The 19,477-nt window shown below is 38.3% G+C and overlaps 6 protein-coding genes across 6 annotated transcripts; 4 read left to right on the forward strand and 2 right to left on the reverse strand.

Moving 5' to 3' along the window:
• Positions 1–1,769: 1,769 nt before the first annotated feature.
• Positions 1,770–4,693, forward strand: Cbr-rpy-1 (the record flags this gene model as incomplete). The annotated part of the gene is made up of 11 exons (XM_002630442.2): positions 1,770–1,859; positions 2,357–2,433; positions 2,486–2,899; positions 2,946–3,108; positions 3,158–3,274; positions 3,321–3,386; positions 3,588–3,716; positions 3,763–3,962; positions 4,007–4,137; positions 4,182–4,531; positions 4,589–4,693. The coding sequence occupies 11 exons, from the start codon at positions 1,770–1,772 to the stop codon at positions 4,691–4,693; spliced, it is 1,842 nt and encodes a 613-aa protein (XP_002630488.2).
• Positions 4,694–5,708: 1,015 nt separating this feature from the next.
• On the reverse strand, positions 5,709–6,228 carry CBG11223 (the record flags this gene model as incomplete). Its single annotated transcript, XM_002630441.1, has 2 exons — positions 5,709–6,070; positions 6,183–6,228. 2 exons carry the CDS (start codon positions 6,226–6,228, stop codon positions 5,709–5,711), a joined length of 408 nt encoding a protein of 135 aa, XP_002630487.1.
• A 513-nt stretch (positions 6,229–6,741) lies between these two features.
• On the forward strand, positions 6,742–7,406 carry CBG11222 (the record flags this gene model as incomplete). The annotated part of the gene is made up of 4 exons (XM_002630440.1): positions 6,742–6,905; positions 6,948–7,025; positions 7,078–7,152; positions 7,199–7,406. 4 exons carry the CDS (start codon positions 6,742–6,744, stop codon positions 7,404–7,406), a joined length of 525 nt encoding a protein of 174 aa, XP_002630486.1.
• A 789-nt stretch (positions 7,407–8,195) lies between these two features.
• CBG11221 lies at positions 8,196–11,269 on the reverse strand (the record flags this gene model as incomplete). The annotated part of the gene is made up of 9 exons (XM_045242062.1): positions 8,196–8,288; positions 8,334–8,453; positions 8,501–8,633; positions 9,376–9,497; positions 9,756–9,898; positions 10,096–10,246; positions 10,361–10,467; positions 10,731–11,040; positions 11,087–11,269. The coding sequence occupies 9 exons, from the start codon at positions 11,267–11,269 to the stop codon at positions 8,196–8,198; spliced, it is 1,362 nt and encodes a 453-aa protein (XP_045094488.1).
• Positions 11,270–12,396: 1,127 nt separating this feature from the next.
• CBG11220 lies at positions 12,397–13,435 on the forward strand (the record flags this gene model as incomplete). Its single annotated transcript, XM_002630438.2, has 4 exons — positions 12,397–12,433; positions 12,480–12,614; positions 12,663–13,291; positions 13,337–13,435. 4 exons carry the CDS (start codon positions 12,397–12,399, stop codon positions 13,433–13,435), a joined length of 900 nt encoding a protein of 299 aa, XP_002630484.2.
• Positions 13,436–13,646: 211 nt separating this feature from the next.
• CBG11219 lies at positions 13,647–14,301 on the forward strand (the record flags this gene model as incomplete). Its single annotated transcript, XM_002630437.1, has 3 exons — positions 13,647–13,847; positions 14,053–14,145; positions 14,191–14,301. 3 exons carry the CDS (start codon positions 13,647–13,649, stop codon positions 14,299–14,301), a joined length of 405 nt encoding a protein of 134 aa, XP_002630483.1.
• Between the last annotated feature and the right edge of the window lie 5,176 nt (positions 14,302–19,477).

Below are 19,477 nucleotides of genomic sequence, written 5' to 3' on the forward strand. Positions count from 1 at the left end.
GAAAAAAACATTTGGAATGGGAATTCGATGGAAGAAGAATACGTGCATCAAAGTACGACGTCTTCTTCTTCTTCATCTACTTTACTTCTTCTATTGTGTGGCTCACCGCCCGAATTCCTTTTCATTCGAAATTGGATTCAGTTCCCTTGAGAAGCCATCAGGTCACATTAGGAAAAAGAAAGCTACTAGTTTCTTTCTTTTTTTTTTTATTCTCCCGAAAATTTTCAATTTGACAGAGTGATTTTAAAGAGGATTTCCGAACGAGAGAAAAAAAGTAGTTTGAAATGGGCGGAGTCACCGGGGAAACTGGAAAGATTGGTCCTTTGGTTAGAAGCTTTGCGTTTTTCCTATTTTGTCGGTGCAACAGAAGATGTATCCTGAAGAACTCAAACATTTCGTATGGCATTCAAAATTATAACTATAATTCGATTATGATTAATTTTAATTTAGGACAAATATGTTTGATTTTCTCGGGTTTTCATAGCAAGAGTTATAAAATTTTTATCATAACATCACAAACATTTTATCAGTTGACAATACTTCGATATCTTTTACAGCAAACGAGATAAATTGACCCAAACTTGACGGGTCTTTCCATTTTATGGTACAGGGTTGCACACAATTACCCGGACTTAAAAACGGGTGCACTTTTAGTCATAAACATCTTGAAAGCAGTGGGTTGAAATATAATTTTACGTTTGATTCAAAGGTTCTGAACTTTCCAAAGCAATTCCTCCAGTCTAGGTATTGTTATGGTGGTCCAAGAATTAATGGAGTAATGTTTCTTTGTGATTTTCATGTGATGAAGAAACTTTGACAAGTGATAACTCAGCTCAAAGTTGATCAAATATTTGGAAATTTGACCAGTTTACAGATGGAATATTTGAATTTTCGAGCTCCAAATTTGAGCCCAGTACAACGATTTTCCCAAATGTTGTGCTAGTGCAAACTTTAGTTATGAGCCATCCTGTAGATCTTCAACCACCCTGTAGAGCAATGATAGTACTTTTCCTGGTCTCAAACTTGTTCTCTAATCACTTATTCTTTCTAATTATCAGATTTATATAGATTTATAGCATTGGATTTTTATTCTATCCAATTTCCTTATCATCATCTGCAAATCTCTCTCCACCATCATCCGTTTTTTTTTCTTCTTCTTCTTCATCGACACTTCTCCCAATCCCATCATTTTTCGTTCATTTCCTCTATCCTCAACTCATTTTCCCTCTCAATCCAATCGTCTCATGACCTCAAATTGATGGATAACTTTCTCACCTACCTTCTCTGCCGTCTCTCTATCTATCATACTCTCTCACACCCCTAAATATCAATCAAAAGCCAATGCCCTTCTGGTCGCATGAAAATTGGCCAAAACAAACAAAATTCTGAGGGCTAATTGGTCCCAAAAAAATGGAGAGAACAAATTCAGAGGCCCATAAAAGTCTACTGTAATCCTCTTTTTTTAGTGCATAATTTATGCCTTGGTGCTCCATCGTTTTCGTTCGGAAAACAAGGGAGAACCATGGCTTTGAAAACAATTATTCATCAATTGCTCAGCTTTCGCTATTTTTCCTTTTTGGTGCTTTTCGTTTATACCAAGTTCTCCTCTTGAAACGAATATTTTTTAGATGAGATAAAAAGTTTCCCACTTCTTCACTATTCCACGTAGAAAAGAAGAAACACTCAACACTACATGATTACTTGTCGCCGGTCTGTAGGTTAGAAGTTTGGTTGGATTTCAGATTTTTAAACATTAGAATTTCAGGTCAATGGGTGTTTTTGTGCGTCGCGACAACATCAATCTCATCACGAATCATCGACGATCAATGGGACAGCGGCAAGCTAAACAACACATGCAGGTGAGAGACCTTTTTTTGGATTTCTGAAAAAAATCTGGATATATCGAAATATATCAAAAAATATATCAAAAATCTGTCAACTAACAAAATGATACTGACATTATGACAAACATTTTATCAGTTGACAAATGTTTGCTATCTCTCATAAGTACCGAGATAATTGAACTCAAAGTGCAAGTATAGTGTGGCCTTCTATAAGAGTGTTTACGGTATATGTTTACGGTGGTACCAAAAAATCAAATTCAGGATCAAAAATTAATTAGGTCCGTCAAATTTCAGTATGATATCTGAAAAATTATCCAAGTTATGGACCCTTTTCAAAAAATGACCTTTTGCAACCGTTGCATATTGGGGTGTTCACCAGCAATAGTATAATAGGACCTCATAAATGTGATTGGACATTGCTTTGATACGGTTTGGGATGTACTGGGTGGTCCTGGATTTCCGTTTGCAGTCCAAAACTTTCATATGTTTAAGGTATATTCGCTTTTTTCCAGGCTGGCGTCAAACTTTATCACCAACGACATTACGCTCAGGCTATCAACAAATGGAGGCAGTCGCTAAACAGGTTAAAGTAAGACCCTTTTTTTCATTTTTACCTCCAACTCATCAATGACTATTTCCAGCAATGCAGAAGACCGATTCATCACTCTCGGATACCTTGCACAAGCGCTTTGCGATCAAGGAGAATACGAAGGAATGCTTTCTTATGCTCTATCACAAATGCAATTGGCAACAGATCAGAACGATTCAGCGATGAAGTGCGAGGCTTTTCTGAATCTTGCAAAGGCTTACGAGCGATTAGCAGATTTTACAAAAGCACTACAGTACGGTAAAGCGTCATTAGAACATCCTTCAATGGATCCGAGAACACCTGGGTACGCACATTTGACAATAGCGCTTGCACACTTGGGAATGTCTCAATTTCAACAGTGTCTAGAAAGTTTTGAGTCAGCGATGAACGTGGCCAATGAGACATCAGATCGATTACTGGAACTTCAGATTTGTGTCGGACTAGGATCGCTTTTCACATTATTGAGGTACTGAAAAGTTTGTGGACTGTCTCGTACAATGATTATTTTTCAGAGACATCACAAAAGCATTAATATTCCTTCGAAACGCTCTCGCAATCGTTCAGTCTGTTACGGTGGATGATGTTCATGCCAAGTATCGATGTCTGATTCTGTATCATCTGTCAGTTGCACTCCGGATGAAAGGAAGTCTGGTGGATGCAAAAGAGGCTTGTGATGTGAGACAGTTGGTTAGCAATTCTTTAAAAGCGAATTTCAATTTTTCAGGAAGCTTCCCAGTTAGCAGTAGAAATGGGAAACAGAGCAATCCATGCGAGGTGTATGTGCAGTTTGGCAGACATTTACAGAGAATTAGGAGAGAGTGAAGCCAAGGAAACCATCACGGTGTGTCCCGGAGTTTTCAAAATTTTTGTGAAACCTGTTCTTCCAGAAGTCATGGGCTAGATATGAGGATGCGTACCGGGTAATGAGAGGAGCCAACGACAAAATGGGAGAGGTAAGTATCCTACATCCTTCCGTTTCCCTCCTAACCACCGGAACCACCATAAAACCAATCGCAGTCTCTTTTCCCATCAAATAACTTTTACGACTATCCCATAAATCTTCGAGCTTTATGAAGGAAGAACTCCTTGAGAATCTTCGAGTTCACGAACTATGAGAACATTTTTGGGGAACTGGTACTGATGTATGTTTTCAGGTACTGGTGTTATCCTCAATGGCCAAAAGCGCATCTGAAAGTCGATCTCATTATACGGGACAATGTGAATGTCAAGCGATTCAGTTGAACAAAAAGTGTATTGAGATCGCCAATCAAATTGGATGCAAGGTAGAATTCCAAAAACTAGTTTAATCAGGAGCTATTGCTATTTTAGCATGTTGTTCTGAAATGTCACCTGCGACTGGCAGAATTATATTCTCAGTTGAACGACGATGATTCTGAAGAGATGGCTCGAAGAGCAGCATCTCGATTGACACAAGAAATGCAATTATTCTGCAACTTCTGTGGTCAACGTTATGGATTAAAAGACGAAAGTTTGCAAGCTCTTCGATGTTCCCACATTTTCCATGAAAAGTGAGTTTTCCTTCGAGATTTCTAAAACTTAAAATCATTTCCAGATGTCTACACACGTACTTGTTGCAAAGGACGGATCAAAATTGTCCGAAATGTAGATGTCGAGCTGTGTTATCTGATAATATTTCGATTAGAAGTTCGATAGCATCAACTGCAGATGTACAGAGTCCTAGTAGTGAGTTCTCAAAGTTTTATATCAGTATTAAAATTGTATTTCAGCATCATTTGCTCCACCTGGTGGTGTTGCTACTCCTCTTGTCTCCGTTGCTGCTGAACTTGGAGATATCACACCTCAAGCCACGTTGACACGACGACCTCCTCAACAAGACAAGATTCTTCGTGGAGCTGAAAAAGATATCGATAGAGTTGATCGAAGTCTCGCCAGGCTGAAATCACAAACAACGGCAAATTCGTGTGCTGCAGTTCCTGTTCCATCTCCCGAAGTTCCATCAACAACAACGTCGGGAGCATCTGAACCGATTGCCTCTACTTCTTCGGCCGCTCCGATACTGTCAAATCAAACGAATCACAAGCCGCCTCCTCCGCCCAGGAAACCTTGCTGTTCTCAGGTACATTTTTCTATTTTTTTTTGTTGAGTCGAAGTTTTTTGAACTGAAACATTCTAGGCTGCACTTCCTCCATCGTCAATCGTTGCTCTTCCACCTGCAATGCCTCTGGCTGAAGATGGTCCATTAGTAATAACACATACACCTACAGTAACAGATGTTTAAGAAATTTCCAGTGAACTAACTCTTTCATCTTTTTCTTGTGATATCACTTATCCTTTTTTGATAGGAATCATCATTCTCCAATTTTTTACTCTCTGACTCAATTCCCACCAGTTTCTTTCCTGCTCATTTTCACTTCTTTTTTTTTGTAACTTTTGCAATTTTTATCAACAGAAAACTCAAAATTTTTCACATGGTTCCCCAGCACCGAAGATGTTCAACTATTTCGTTTTTTTTCGATTTTTTCTTCTAGAATTTGTTCTAATTTTTTTTCCAGATCTCACTCAATTCCTCTGTTTCAAACTCGTTCATTCTTTAATAAATCAATGTTCATTTTGACTGTAAAACTGCAAAATTGCTTCAAATAGCGAAAAAATGTCTGTTTTCGTCCATTTCTGGAACGTTATCAAACCGTTTTTTGAATTCCCGCCAAAACTACAAACTCCGAAAAATTAGCGGCTTTTGCGATTTTTCGAAAGAAAAACTTATTTTTTCTTCGATTTTTTGCAAAATTTTTAGCCCTTTCAGGTTTTCTAGTTATTTTCAAAGATTTTTTTTGATTTATCCAGTTTTTTGTCTGAAATGTGATGGAACGGTGTTCGTGTAGATTACTGTAGGTTACTGTAGAAAACTTATTTCTCCTCTCCACTGCGTGCCATGGAGAAATTGTTTTCTCTAGTCCTACGCTGAAATACTACGAACAATAATTACTGATGGTACAGTTTTATTTAGGATGGATATGGTGTGCAGAATACAAGTTTCGTATCACTCGAATCCGATGCGCCAGCTAGCTCCGAAATTGCGCTTTCACAGATTTTTAAAGTAAAAATTCAAGTTCTACGTGAATTGGTTTAGAAATCATTGACCTCTGGGAGAGTGATATAAAAGAAGAGGGAAATGAAAGGAAGAATAATTCTCTCCTTCTCGGGGCTCCCGAGAAGGTGATCCGGGGATCCGGGACAGGGAGCCTGGGTCCTGGGTTATGGCCCTGGATCTAGGTGACTTCGATCCCGGTGACCTAGATCCGGCTACCTGGATCCGGTTGACCTGGATCCGGGTGACCTGGATCCGGGTGATCTAGATCCGGGTGACCTGGATCTGGGTGACCTGGATCTGGGTGACCTGGATCCGAGTGACCAAGATCCGGGTGATCTAGATCCGGGTGACCTAAATCCGGGTGACCTGGATCCGTTTGACCTAGATCCGGGTGACCTGGATCCGGGTACCTGGATCCGAGTGACCAGGATCCGGGTGATCTAGATCCGGGTGACTTGGATCCGGGTAACTGGATCCGGGTGACCTGGATCCGGGCAACTGGATCCGGGTGACCTGGATCCAGGTGGCCTAGATCCGGGTGATCTAGATTCGCGTGACCTAGATCTAAAATTGTAGCCGGGGCGGCGAAAATCAACTGGTCAGTAAATAATTGAAAAACTAGTGATTTTCAAAAATTCTGTGAATGCAAAGTTTTCCATCTTGGTCTGTTTCACACTCTTCAAAATTTTCAAGTTATCAGAAACTTGACCGTCGAGCTCCATGGCCGAAAATAAACTGAAAAAACAAGTATTTTGTATATCTTATTGACCGGTACTGTAGATATTAACACAGAAAATAATAACAATAAACATTTGAACTCAAAGAAATGATTCTGATATTTGTGATCGTCATCAAATTTGATCTCTGCAAACCCTCATACGCATTAAATTCTTTGTCATCGTCTTTTCATCTTAAAACCATAAACTTTTTCCGACAGTTTTTCAACTTTCCGTCTCTCTCTCTCTTTTTCTCTTCTCAATCAAAAAATCATTTCCTGGCTGGAGCAATATAAAAGCACACCACAGAGTCCATTTTTTCACTGATAACTATAGTATTATTCTATTCTAAACTTCCCAACACCCCAAACCAAGCCAGTCAGCCAACAAAAAAACGCGCGCAACTTTCTAATTTCAGATTTCAAATATATTTTCAGAACAAAAAATTAGCTTAATTTTTTAGTCAATTTCCCACCATGCTCCAAACCATTCCATGGAAAAATTGCATTGGCTTACGAGATGACAAAACTTCCTCAAACTCAAGGAGTTCTGAATTTCATTCAAAAATTCCTCTACAATTCGACCAACTACAAGTTCCAAGATGGTACTACACAGGCAATTAACGTTCCTTATCCAGATTCGGGAGTCTATGAAAACTATATTCTCCATTATCCAGATGCCACGTAGGTTTTGAATTCGAAATCAGGAAAACATTGAAGTTTCAGAAGCACAGAAATTCTTGACATCAACATCGATCAACTTTACGGAGCAGTGATGGATCTCACTGATGCCAAAATTGAAAGGTTAGTCATTGCCTAATTTGTAGGGTAAACCAAACAAAATCTTTTTTTCCAGAGCATACGAGTACATTCTGGAAGAAAGAGACCCGGGAAATTCCACCACTAATGTCTTGATTACTGTTGGTGTTGAGTGAGTCTGAAGAAAGAAAAATTCAAAGATATCAAGTACATTTCAGTGATGGAGCAGTGTTCGATGGAAGTGCCACAAGCTACCTCCACCAATTGCAATCAACATATGGGTTCCGTGCGATCGCAGTCTCTATCGGACCTCAGCCAAACTATTTTGGAGATTTGGCAGAGAGTGAGGATTGGTATTTCACTGCAACTGAATCCAATTCGCAATGGGTGGCTGATCAAATTTCTCGAATCATTTGTCATTTGTAATTTTTGTGTATTTCAATGAACCATTTCAAAGAAGTATTCTTCATGATATGTACACAAACTTAAATGACAAACTATTTTATGCTTTTTGTAGTTTCTTATCTTTTTTATTCTTTCGTCGTCATTATCTAATAGCTCAGAAAACGAATCATTCGCAGTTATATGATTTTCAGACTCTACCAGTCGGCAGTTACCCTAAAAATTAGTGAAAATACAGTATCGGTCAATTAGATATACACAAATGTGGTTCTCAGTTGATTTTCGACCATTTTGACAATTTTCAGGAGTCTGGAAAACTTTACACGGTGCAAAACAGGCCCAAATTGAAAATTTTGCATTCACAGAATTTTTTCGAAAATTCCTAGTTTTTCAGCTATTTGCCGATCTCTAACAAACATCCCATTTAGGCCATTTTTTTGGACTGAAGACGGGAAAAAACAGGCTTCAAAGTGATCGGAAACTTGAGAGCCGAGCTCCGGACTCCTCAAAATGATCAAAATCAAAATGCTCGGCTGCGAGTGCCGACCAATTTCATGACTTTACAAGTCTTGGCCAAGCCTCCCACAAGCCTTAGCTAATACATAAAATAATGTGCTCGGAGACTTGTGCTAGACTTGTGGGAGGTCTGGCCAAGTATTGGCTCCGACAGCCGAGTGACTATTTTAAAATTTCCGCTTTTCCGACAATGCCCTTTGGAATTACGGTAAAGTTTGAGGCTAAAAATCCAAAAAAAAAAAACCCAAAAATTTATAAATTTATAAATTCATTCAAAATCACAAATTACAACAAAAATCATAATGGGTATTTCCTAGATCTCCAAATTTCATAACCCGGTGTACAATTCAACACGTAGTCTGGCTCCATATGATGCTTATGATAATGTACCTAAATTTATCTATTTTTTCAAATATAATGTTGTTACCTCCTCACATTAATCATATTTTCGTAATATTCTTCTTCTAATGGATGATCATCCTGCCCTAAAAATGTTCTGTTATATAACAATTCAGCTGTACATTCCACAATGGCGTAATCGAACATTGGCATCATCTGAAACCAGAAACTTGAGAGATTCGAAATAAAATTGTGTGACCTACTTTATTAAACATAATATTTGGCATTTGTGCTATCACTGGCAACTCTTCAATTCCCATTATGCATACGCCATGTCTAACATATTTACTCCCACATTTCTCGCCGATTTCATCTGACCAGGACCACTTACTCCACCTGAAAATCGAATTTGGGTATTCAGAATATTTCCAAAGTCATACTATTATAAGTATACTTTTTCATCCTTCAAGTTGTAAAATTTTTCTTCACATTTGTGCTAATAGGGAAAATCACCGTTTTTCTGTGAAGGGTCTAATGTATGGTAGCCCACCCGTCAACTTTAATCTCAATTATCTCGATTCTTTCGAAAAATGTCAAAACGTTTTCAACCGATAAAATATTGATGATATTATGATAAACAATCAATCAGTTGACAAATGTTCGATATCTTCCACAGGAATCGAGATAATTGAGCTTAAAGTAAACGGTAAGTTTTTCTTCTGTTAGAGGAAATACGCCAAAACCACCAACTTTGAGCGCAATTATCTCGGTTCCTATGAGAAATATCAAACATTTGTCTACTAATTAAATATTGGGGATTTTATGATGAACAATTCATTAATTGACAAATTCTTCATATTTTCCACAAGGATCGAGATAATTGAGCTCAAAACTGACGGTTTGGGTGGGCATCTATTAGAGGAAATACGGTGCTCTTCCCACCGAAACCATCAACTCTGAGCTCAATTATCTCGGTTCCCATGAGATATATAAAGAAGCTTCAGATGTTTACTAATCAATAATTTATCACAACAACATCAATATTTAATCAGTTGACTAGTTTCGATAGCTTCCACAGGGATCAAGATAAATTGGCTCAAATTCTGGCGGTCCTTCTGTTACAGGTTATACGGTATACCTTGTGATAAAATCAATTTTGTTTCCAGTTTCAACCAAACACTTATCCGTGAAATGACCAGGCATCTTCAAAAACTCATTGGCTTGAAATGTTGAAATCCATTGCTCGTCGACGCCGTAAGACTGAAACCACCTACCGTATTCTCTCTGATTGAAGCTCACAATCCGTCAACTTTGAACTCAATTATCTCGATTCCCATAAGATATGTCCAAAATTTGTCAACTGATGAAATATTAGTGGAATTATGATGAATATTTTTTCAGTTTACAGTGTTTTCTTATCTTTTATAGAAATTTAGGTATTCGAGCTCAAAGGTGAGTGTTCGAATGAGCCTCAATACAGGAAATACGGTAAATTCGCTTTAAAGTCAGTAGACTCACCCCCTCATTCCATTGATCCAGATACTTCTTTGGATTTACTGTCTTCACCATCCATTCCACTGCTTCTCGCGATAAAGATCCTTGAACTGATCCTTTTGATAGTCTTAGCGTGTGGTTCAGAAAACCGGAAGAAAGACTTGATTCTACAATAAAACCACTTAACGTATTTCCTGTAATGCCCAACCAACCCGCCAACTGTAAGCTAATTAATTTCGATTCCTGTGAAAAATATCAGAAACTTTCGCAGAAATCGAGATAATTGAGCTCAAAATATACCGTTTGGATGGGCTTCGATTAAAGAGAATACGGTAATTGGAAAATATGAAAAAAAAATACAAACCATCTCGAAACAGTCGAAGTTTCTTCAGATCCCATTCGAATCTCTCCTCAACTCTACCGAATTCCTTATCAATATCAATATCATTGGCTCCATCAAGGATCTCGAAAATCCGTGAAATTTCGTAGACCGTTTTTCCAATGACGTCGTGATTCTGAGAATCGAAAAAGTAGGACCAGAGATCCTTTGAGGAGGGGACTCCGACCAAATTTTTTTAAATACATTTTTTTTCAATTTTGAACCCCCCCCCCCAATTCAAATGGTTTACCTGCATCAGAACAAAGTAGTCCCAGTTTGCAAGTTTTATCATCTTTTCCATACATTTGTAATGAGCCAAGTTCATATTATGACCAGCTGAATCTATTGGGAGCTCTTCTGAAATTTAGTGATTTTATAGACAAGTTACCGTATTTCCTCTAATGCATTCCCACCAAAACCATCTACTTCGAGATTGATTGTCTCGATTCTATGAAAGCTATTAAAAATTTGTCAACTGATAAAATATTGGTGCAATTATGATAAACATTTTTTCAGTTGGCCACTTTTTATTATCTTCCAAAAGAATGGCGATAATTAAGATCAAATTTGAAGGTTTTGTGGGCTTCTGTTAGAGGAAATACGGTGATTTTTGCATTTACCATCTAAAACATGAACGTTTGGTAGACATCTTCGAAGCCTTCGTATCCTCCATTTGAAGTCATAATCACTTTTCGAGTCGATAAAAAAACAAAACACATTCTGTGGATGATAAGACATCTGAACTTGTTTCTCCAGAAACTCATAGTCCTTGTAGACAACTCGAGCAAAAACCACTCCAAGTTTTAAAGGTCGTAAGCGGAAATTGAATGGAATAATTCGATTTTGAATTGCCTCGCAAGACATATCCATGTATTTTAAATTTGAGACCAAAGGTATTCGATTGTCTCCAACAAAGTTTTCTATATAGCTCTGAAACAGTTCCAGAGATATAATGCAATCTTGGGATACCACCAACTTTATCATTTTCCAATATCCTACCACAATCCAAGTGTTCAGTTTCAGGCCTTCTCCATAACACTCTTGCTTCTCTCGTACGCCAAAAACTCATCGTCATTCGAGGTGCCATTGAGAAGATCATAAGTGTACAGACGAGGATTGTTAGTAATAGAAAGAAGGTTCTGGAGAATTTCGAGCACATTTTTGGGAGAAAACGGAAATGATGGGAATGGCTTGGGGGAAGAAACGAATGAATGGAGAGCAGAATGGAGAAGAATAGGGAGGGAAAAAATAGCAAGATGATGAAGAGCGGAGGAGACACAAGGAATCCAAACATTTCATTCATTTCAAAACATATACATCCGCTTCGAGATGCTGGCAAACCCGGATATCAAAAGTTTCAAGGTTTAATTGAATTTTTTTGATAAAATAAATACTGAAAAACCATCCGTCCTAGGGCTACTGTAGGTCACAATTTTACAAATTTCTAGTTCCAGGTATTATTCTGTAAAAAAAAGGGTCCGAAGGTCCCACAACGACAACTACCGTAACCTAAAAATATTATTCTTTCCGAATTTATTTCCTCGTTTTTGTACGTTTCAGTCAATTATTCATTTTAAAAATACTGATTTTCCGACTATTTGGGCGCAAAAATAACGGAAAAATCGACGAAAATAAATTCTGGAAATAAAGTATTTTTAGGTTAGTTATCGTTGTGGGACATTCGGCTACGACCACCGGCGTTTCTCTTCCACAGATCCGTTTTATTTGTACCAAAAGATTTCTGTTTGTTTTGACCTTGAAATTCCAAGAAAAATAAGTTTCAATAAACCGAAAATTCACAGTTTGAACAAAACTACTCTAAATACAAAAAATAAAAGTATGCTTAAAGTTTACCGTTGAATTATCCGCATTTGTTGTTTAAACATTCGATTCCTGAATACAATTAGATATCAGAAGAATTGATAAATTCGACCGGAACAAATTGCGATCACGCTATCATATTGGATAGACGCCATCCGTTTTGGTCAAGGAGAAGAAAAAAGTGAAATTGTTTGATACTGGTTTTCCAACTTCCTTGTCATTTTAAACCTTTTTAACTTGATTTACAGTCTTAATTATATTTGTGTTTCTTAGTATAAATTTTCTAACATTTGAGCTTATTTGTTCCTATTTCGTGATTTCCTTCTTCCTTTCTTCTTTTATTTAGAAACTGATTTTCAAACGCGCGCGCTTTTACTTACTCGGCGACCTAGCGTTTGCGCTGCGAAACCTCTTCCATCTGCCTGTCGGGAAAAAATTTCTAATTCGCCGCAATTTCTAGCGTTTATGTTGTTGATTTTCTTGTTTCTCTTTGGCTTACAAGGTAAAATTTTTCTCTTCAAAAATTTTCTCTAAAATTAAATTTACAGCCTGTTCCGCTGGACGTCTGCAAATCATCTTACCGGACGATGCACCGCCACTTGACTTAGAAAATTCAGAATTCGATTCCAAGTCTTTGTTGAATTTTAACAAGCAAGTATTTGGAATCGGAAGTAGTAGCGATTGTATATTTGTTTCATAAAATCATCGGAATTGCATTGCATTTTTTGCAGTTGGTCAAAAGCTATCGTCTAGTACGTTGTTTGAAAAACCGAAGGCCTTGATGGTGATCAGTGTCCATGGCTTGAATGATTTCAATTATGATGGTCGTACCTTCAACTTTACCGACAAATTCGATTTGCTGGAAATTAAGGATAGCTTGGAAAAACTCTTCGGGGATAGCATGTATCATGCTGAAGTGAACTCCTCGGGCATTTTCGGTTCACCTAATTTCAAGAGAGAGTCCCCTTCTGATGACGAAATCGAGATCGAACCAAATTACCAAGACATTCAAAACATGGATAAACTGACGGCAATTATTCGGGTAAAAGATCGAAAACAAGCCAACGTCATCGACTATTACCGCATTCATCTCGACGTTTCCAACGCACGGACTGATATGGAAAAGAATCAGCTCGCCGAAAATATCAAGCGAGGCATCGACTCGCTGCAAGAAGCCATCAAAAATGTCACAAATGGAAACGTAGTTGCAGAGATTTATACACACGAAAGTCCTGTGAAAGAGGCCGAGAAAATTCGAATCAAAGCGCTGCACAAGAAGTTTCAAGTCACTCAACCGAGATATATCGATCACCCGGCCACATTTGCAATCGCTATGCTGGTCTGCATAGTCATTTTTTTCGTAAGTTCAAAATTCTAATATTTTCCTTGATAAAATTGATTTCAGTCACTCCTATCCATGGTTTGGTTTATGTCGGACGAAAGTGAGATGGGAAAGAATTCGCTCGTTTATCGTCTTTCAACTTCCAGACCGAAAAAGGACTAATTTATTTTATCACTTTCCCCGTTTTCTCATGTATTGAGCTTCCAAAATTTTGCTGACCGGTTTTCTATTGCATTTCGCATCGGGTTAAATATGAAAAATTCAGATCTTATCATTTAAATGTTTCTTTTTCAATTAATTTTGGTTGAAAGCCCTAGTATTTCCAGAAGAATCCGGCAAATTTATTATTCAGCCTCTTGAAAATAATTTCAGAATGCTCAAGTCTGCTTCAACGCTGGTTCGAAGCTTTCTTCCAAGAGCACAGGCTACCAGATTGTGCAGTTCCACCACGGCCACGTCTTCAGAAGATGAACCCGTTGTGCTAGAAAATAACCCTTATACAAAGGCACCGCGCAAGTGTCTCTTGTGTTCCACGGGAGTTGAGCTCGATTACAAGAACGCGAGACTTCTCCAGGTAAATATCGAGAAAAAATATATCGTTATGCTTCAAAAGTCGGATTTTTCCATATTCCGAAAGTTCCGAATTTAAAAAAATCGAAATTTTCGATATTCCGAAAAATTCCTAAATTTTAAAAATCGGAATTTCCGATATTTTGAAAAATTCTGAAAAGGTCATTCCGAAGCATCCCTGATCGTTTCTCGCAAATTTCCGTTTCCAGCAATTCGTGTCTACCTTCTCCGGACGTGTGTACGATCGTCATATCACTGGGCTTTGCGACGAACAACAGAAGAAGCTTATCGAAGCAATTGCGGTAATTTTTTCACAGAATTTTCAGAATCAAAATCGTATTTTCCAGAAATCTCGACGTGCCGGATTCATGCCAATCTTTGTGAAAGATCCAAAATACGCTAGAGATCCAAAGTTGTTCGATCCGCTCAAACCAATCAGACCTCATTCTTTTGCCTAATTTTTCTTCCTTTTTCTGCAAACTTTTCGTTTTGTTTTGTTTTTTTATTGATAGAATATAAAGTTGTTTTTAGTGATTAGGATTTCACCCATTATCTCTTTTTTCTCTACTTTTTTTGGAATCTACGGAAACCAATTGAATATCGTTTTTATTATGCTTGTCTGAGAAAAAAAACGTTAAGAGTATTTTTTGCAGTCTGAATACGGTAGAGATATCGAAGCGGAGAGCCTAAATAGCACACAAACGGTGGAGACGCAGACACTTTTTCTCTGCGTCTCAACCTTTTTTTTCTCAGACAAGCATAATACAGCTAAATTTTTATAAAACCGATCATATTATCAGAAGATGTCATCAGATGACGTCGTCGTGGCGGAATCTTCAATTCGAGAAAATTGGAGCCAACGAGCTGAAAATGTCGATGGCGATGAGCAACTTGCGGATTATCTGGCGTACTTAATGATTTTTTTTTTCTTAATATTCTGAATGACTGAATTTCAGACACATGCGACTCGTTGACCAGAATACCTTTCAAATTGTCCTTCCGACGCTTTGCATTGTGGCAGAGAAAGATATTACGAATGCGAGAAAAAGGGATTTAGAAGGAATATGTGCTGATGTGTTGTTAGGTATGATTATCAAAAAATTCTGGAATGTTTCTAATTGCAAGAAATTCTCTAATGTGTCCTCTCCTGTGTTTTTGCTATTTTTCAGCTAATTCCCCTCAAAATCCGTTTGAAAAACCTGAAAAAAATCACACAACCTTTCATTCTGTGCACTTTGCCGCCGCGGTGTTTGCTTACCTATCATCGTCTACCGTATGCCCGCCCTTCATTTCTTCTAATTTTACAAAATTCCATAAATTTGCAGCTAAAAATCGGACCCCAATTTAAATGTCCTATTTTTCTAGATCCCGAATTCAGTCGGCCATCCCGACGAGCAGTTCTTGCCTGTCTCAAGGTCTTTCGCTCTGGATCAGCATGGACAGATTTCTATACGCTAATCGAAGCCCTTGAAGAGCCACAGGTGCCTTTATCACTCAAAGTTTTAGGTTAAAAGTAAGGATTTCAGTTCCATATCATTCGTCCGGTACTTCCACGCTTTGAAGCCCTCTTGAACGCCGTTCGTGATGGTAGAATCGAGTTTATCTGGTTGAGAATCGCCTTATCTCGAGCTGTTTGTCACACAAATGGATGGATTCGAGTATGGGCGATTGAGAAGAGTGCATCTATTGATTGTAATATTTTGGAGAAAAATTACGAGGTGAGAATTCAAATTGTGCCACAAAATTTGTTAATTTTTTCAGTTCATTACATCGTTTATTATTCCAAACCTGAACAATAACGACTTCTTCTGGAGACAACTGGAAAAGGAGAAACTGGAAGAGTTCTTGCTACAACTCGGCGCAACTATAAATTCAATCAAATTCGCCCCTGGATTCTTTCGCAACCTGATAACATCAATCGGAGCCCTATCGTGTCCAACTGCCGTATTTTTTGTTGTCTCCACTTTGACTAGTATTTCTTGTTCCGAAGTTTTGAATGATGATGATGTGGCACTAATGAGGCAGGTTGTGTTGAGAGCAAGATATGTTCCTCACAAGTCGATTAGAGTGACAACGATAAGGAACCTGGTGGTGTTCTACGCCAATGTTACTCGATTGGTGGGTTAAATTTGAAGCTGGAGAGAAACAAATTTCCCTTTTTTTTCAGAGCAGCGTTGTCCTTGAGGAGCTCTGTAATCTCATTGGTTACTTCTCCCAAGATGCCACATCCGCAATGGTTGAATCAACTTTCCTCCAAATCCATCGAATCATAATTTCAACGGAATATGAAAATGTTGAAGAGCCAATAAGTCTCCAGAGCAAATTTCTTGATGATGCCAAAAATCTAGGATTACACTCCAAAATGTGGTGGCTTTCAATGGGAACCGATCAAGCATTGCAAGAGAAAATGCTCTCAAAAATTCAATTAGAAGTGTCTGAGACGTTGGGAGAAGAAACGCCAAGTGATCTCTCTATTCAGCTCTTCTTGTTGAAAGAGCGGCCAAGCAATGTGATTTGTAAGGATGGTAAGTTCAAAAACAATAAAACACAGAACAAAAGCTAATTGCAGATGTGATGGAATGCATGAAGAATGAGCTCGGAGAATACATTCTCACTAAAATTGTGTCCAATGAAGGCACAAAACGAGAATTCGAGCTTCTTCATTCTCTCTACATTCCCCTATTCACGAAATACTGTTCTCATTTGTTCTTTCCTTTTGCATTGGCTGTTATTAAGATGTTAACAGAGATCAAAAGTTGTGAATCGTCTGCTTTTATGCTCACATTCTTTGACGCAATAGTAGAGAAGGTTGCTGATGATCATCTAGAAGTGCTCAGTCGTGGCTTCTTGGACTATCTAGGAGGCAAGGATGTGATCGGGATGAAGAGACAAAAGAAGTAAGAATCATGTCAATAGTTAGATGTTGAAATATGTGCATTTTTGCAGATCAGTGGAAGAATATGATACCAAAGAGTTCAACGCCATCGTGGCTATTCTCCACTCGCTTAGGATTAAACTTCTTAATAAGTAGGTTTCAGAATAACTTACTCCAATTTCAATTTTTTAAAGATTTATAACAGAAGTGGATGTGAACTCCTTCCTCACTGAATGCGTTGAACAGCTCGACGTAGCTTCTGCATTCCCAGTGAAACAACAAATATGTCATCTCATGTCAAGATTCATTCGAAGATGCTCTGATCCCGAATTGACGTTACAATGCATTCGCGCTTGCTCCAATATTGTAAACGAAGAGAAGAAGTCGTTGAACAGCCTCCCAGCGCTAGATTGCTTTGTGACTGTAACGCTGAGTGCTTCACAAAGCAACCCAAAAGTATCACAAGAATCGATAGAACATATTGAATCCCAGCTCTCGATTGCTAGTCAAAGTACACCGGTTGCATTAATCATTGTGGATGCTCTTACGAAATATAGAGCTAATTTGGACGCGAATTGGGCGCCAATTATAGTCAAATTGGCGTTATTTGGTCCTGTTCCCAAAAAAGAGACACGAGTCATCTCGTATGCCTATTCGAGAATTTTCGAAGAAGAGGAGTCGCATTTTGAGAAAGATCAAATTGAACGATTGGATGAAGTGGTTCAGAAGGCTCGTTTTAAGGCTGTACTCCTCGCTTTAAAACTGTCATCTGAAGATAATACCAGATGGACCTATCCATTGATGGAAGAGATTTTTAAAGCGTCCGCGGTTATGGATCAAAGTTCTAGTAGATCGTTCGGTCTTTCAATGGCACATAGACAGAAGACAAGAGGTGTGGAATTACTTCATTTGCTGACAACTAGAATTGAAGATGAGGTGAGAATTTGGAATTTTGGAACAATATAATTTTAAATTAGAAATCTCATTTTCCAATCACATACCGTAAACCTAAAAAATTCTGATTTCGAAGAAAATGTTCGCAATACGGAGACCCCACGAATTCTGGAGAAGAAATTTTCCTAGAAAAGTAGGCGGAGCCTAAATTGCAACCCTGGGAAGGTTTTTTCTCACGACCGTATCCAAATGTGCTAAAAACCCATGCGGCAAAACTGTGCCACGGTGGCAATTTAGGCTCCACCCATAAATTCAATTACTAAAATCACATTTTTCAGGAATTCGCCGAGAAAATCTTCGACTTTTGTATCAAATGCGTCGTCGATCCGTGCCAACAGTTCTCCATCAAGTTAATTGTCGAATGGACCATAGCTAGACTATGTGCCAAATTTGACAAACTTTTCAAAAAACTCATTGACGATAGTTTTGAGGTAAATTAAATAGTTTTTTTATAAAAATATCCAATACCGTACAACCTGTAATAGAAGGGCCCTTAACTTTTAATTCTGAGCTAATTTATATCGGCTCCTGTAAAAGATATCAAAAAGTTGTCAACTAATTCAACATTGGTGATATTATGATAAAGGATTTATCAGTTGACACATTTTTGATACCTTGCATAGGAATCGAGATAATCAAGCTCAAACTTGACAGGATGGGGCCCTTCTATTACAGGTCTTTCGGTATTATTTATCAATATATAATTCAGAGAAATATGGCTGCTCAACGAATCGGTTCGATGTCTTCCTGGTTGAACGTTCTCATGCTCATATCTCGTGCTTCTCCGAAAAATGTGGACCAATGCCTTGAAAAGGTCATCGTCTGGTGTACAGCTCAAAACTTCCCTGTCAGATGTAGTGCTCTCGCAGCAGCCCGTCTCATGTTCTCCACACTCGACAAGGATCGTCGGAAGAAATGGAGACTCGTCAAATCCATTGTTAACTTTGATGCGGAACCTTCTGGAAACTCTAGAAGAGTCATTGACAATCTCTGTTCCGATTTTTACTTTGCCAAACTCCATATCGATGATCACTTTGACTTCCATACTGTGCTTTCGCTTATCGCAAGTCGAACAGGAATGCCAGCAGAGGAAACGATTCCAGAAAAGATTATAGAAGAATTGAATACTATCAAGAATCAAATCAAATCCTCGAATAATGATTCAACGCTTCTATCAGCACCCTCAGATGTATATTCAGCGCTATCCAAGAATGCAAGTTGTGCTCCGAGTATGGAGAACGAAGACACCGTGGATTTGGATGAGATTCCAGAAGAAACAGAAGAAGAAACAACTACATCCTCATTCCAAAGAAAAATTGTAAAAGATACAGAAGTGAAGGATGACGGAGTTTCCCTGATCGTTGTCGCTTCTCTCGTTGATAAACCCAACAATCTCGGTGGAATTTGCAGAACCTCTGAAATTTTCGGAGTCGATACTCTCGTCGTGGCAGACGTTTTAGTGGCACAAGACTCAAATTTCAAGGCGCTAAGCATGAGTTCTGAAAACTGGCAGAATATTGAGGCAGTGAAACGGGCGAATTTGTTGGAGTACCTTCAAGGTCTTCGTGCCAATGGCTACACTGTTATTGCTGCTGAACAGACTACGGATAGTGTCATGATGCATGATTTTGTGTTTCCCAAAAAGGTAAGGACCTAATGAAATTAACCAAAACGTTGTCTTTAATTTGTACAAAAATGTATGTATTGTGGATATAAAAATTCACATGAAAATGAATAAAAATTCAAAAAAACCGCATCGAAAAAGCGAAGTGGGATACGGTGGCATAGCGGCCGAGTGTGAGTTT

Source organism: Caenorhabditis briggsae (genome assembly GCF_000004555.2).
Source record: "Caenorhabditis briggsae complete genome, chrII, whole genome shotgun sequence".
Taxonomy (NCBI): Eukaryota; Metazoa; Nematoda; class Chromadorea; order Rhabditida; family Rhabditidae; genus Caenorhabditis; species Caenorhabditis briggsae.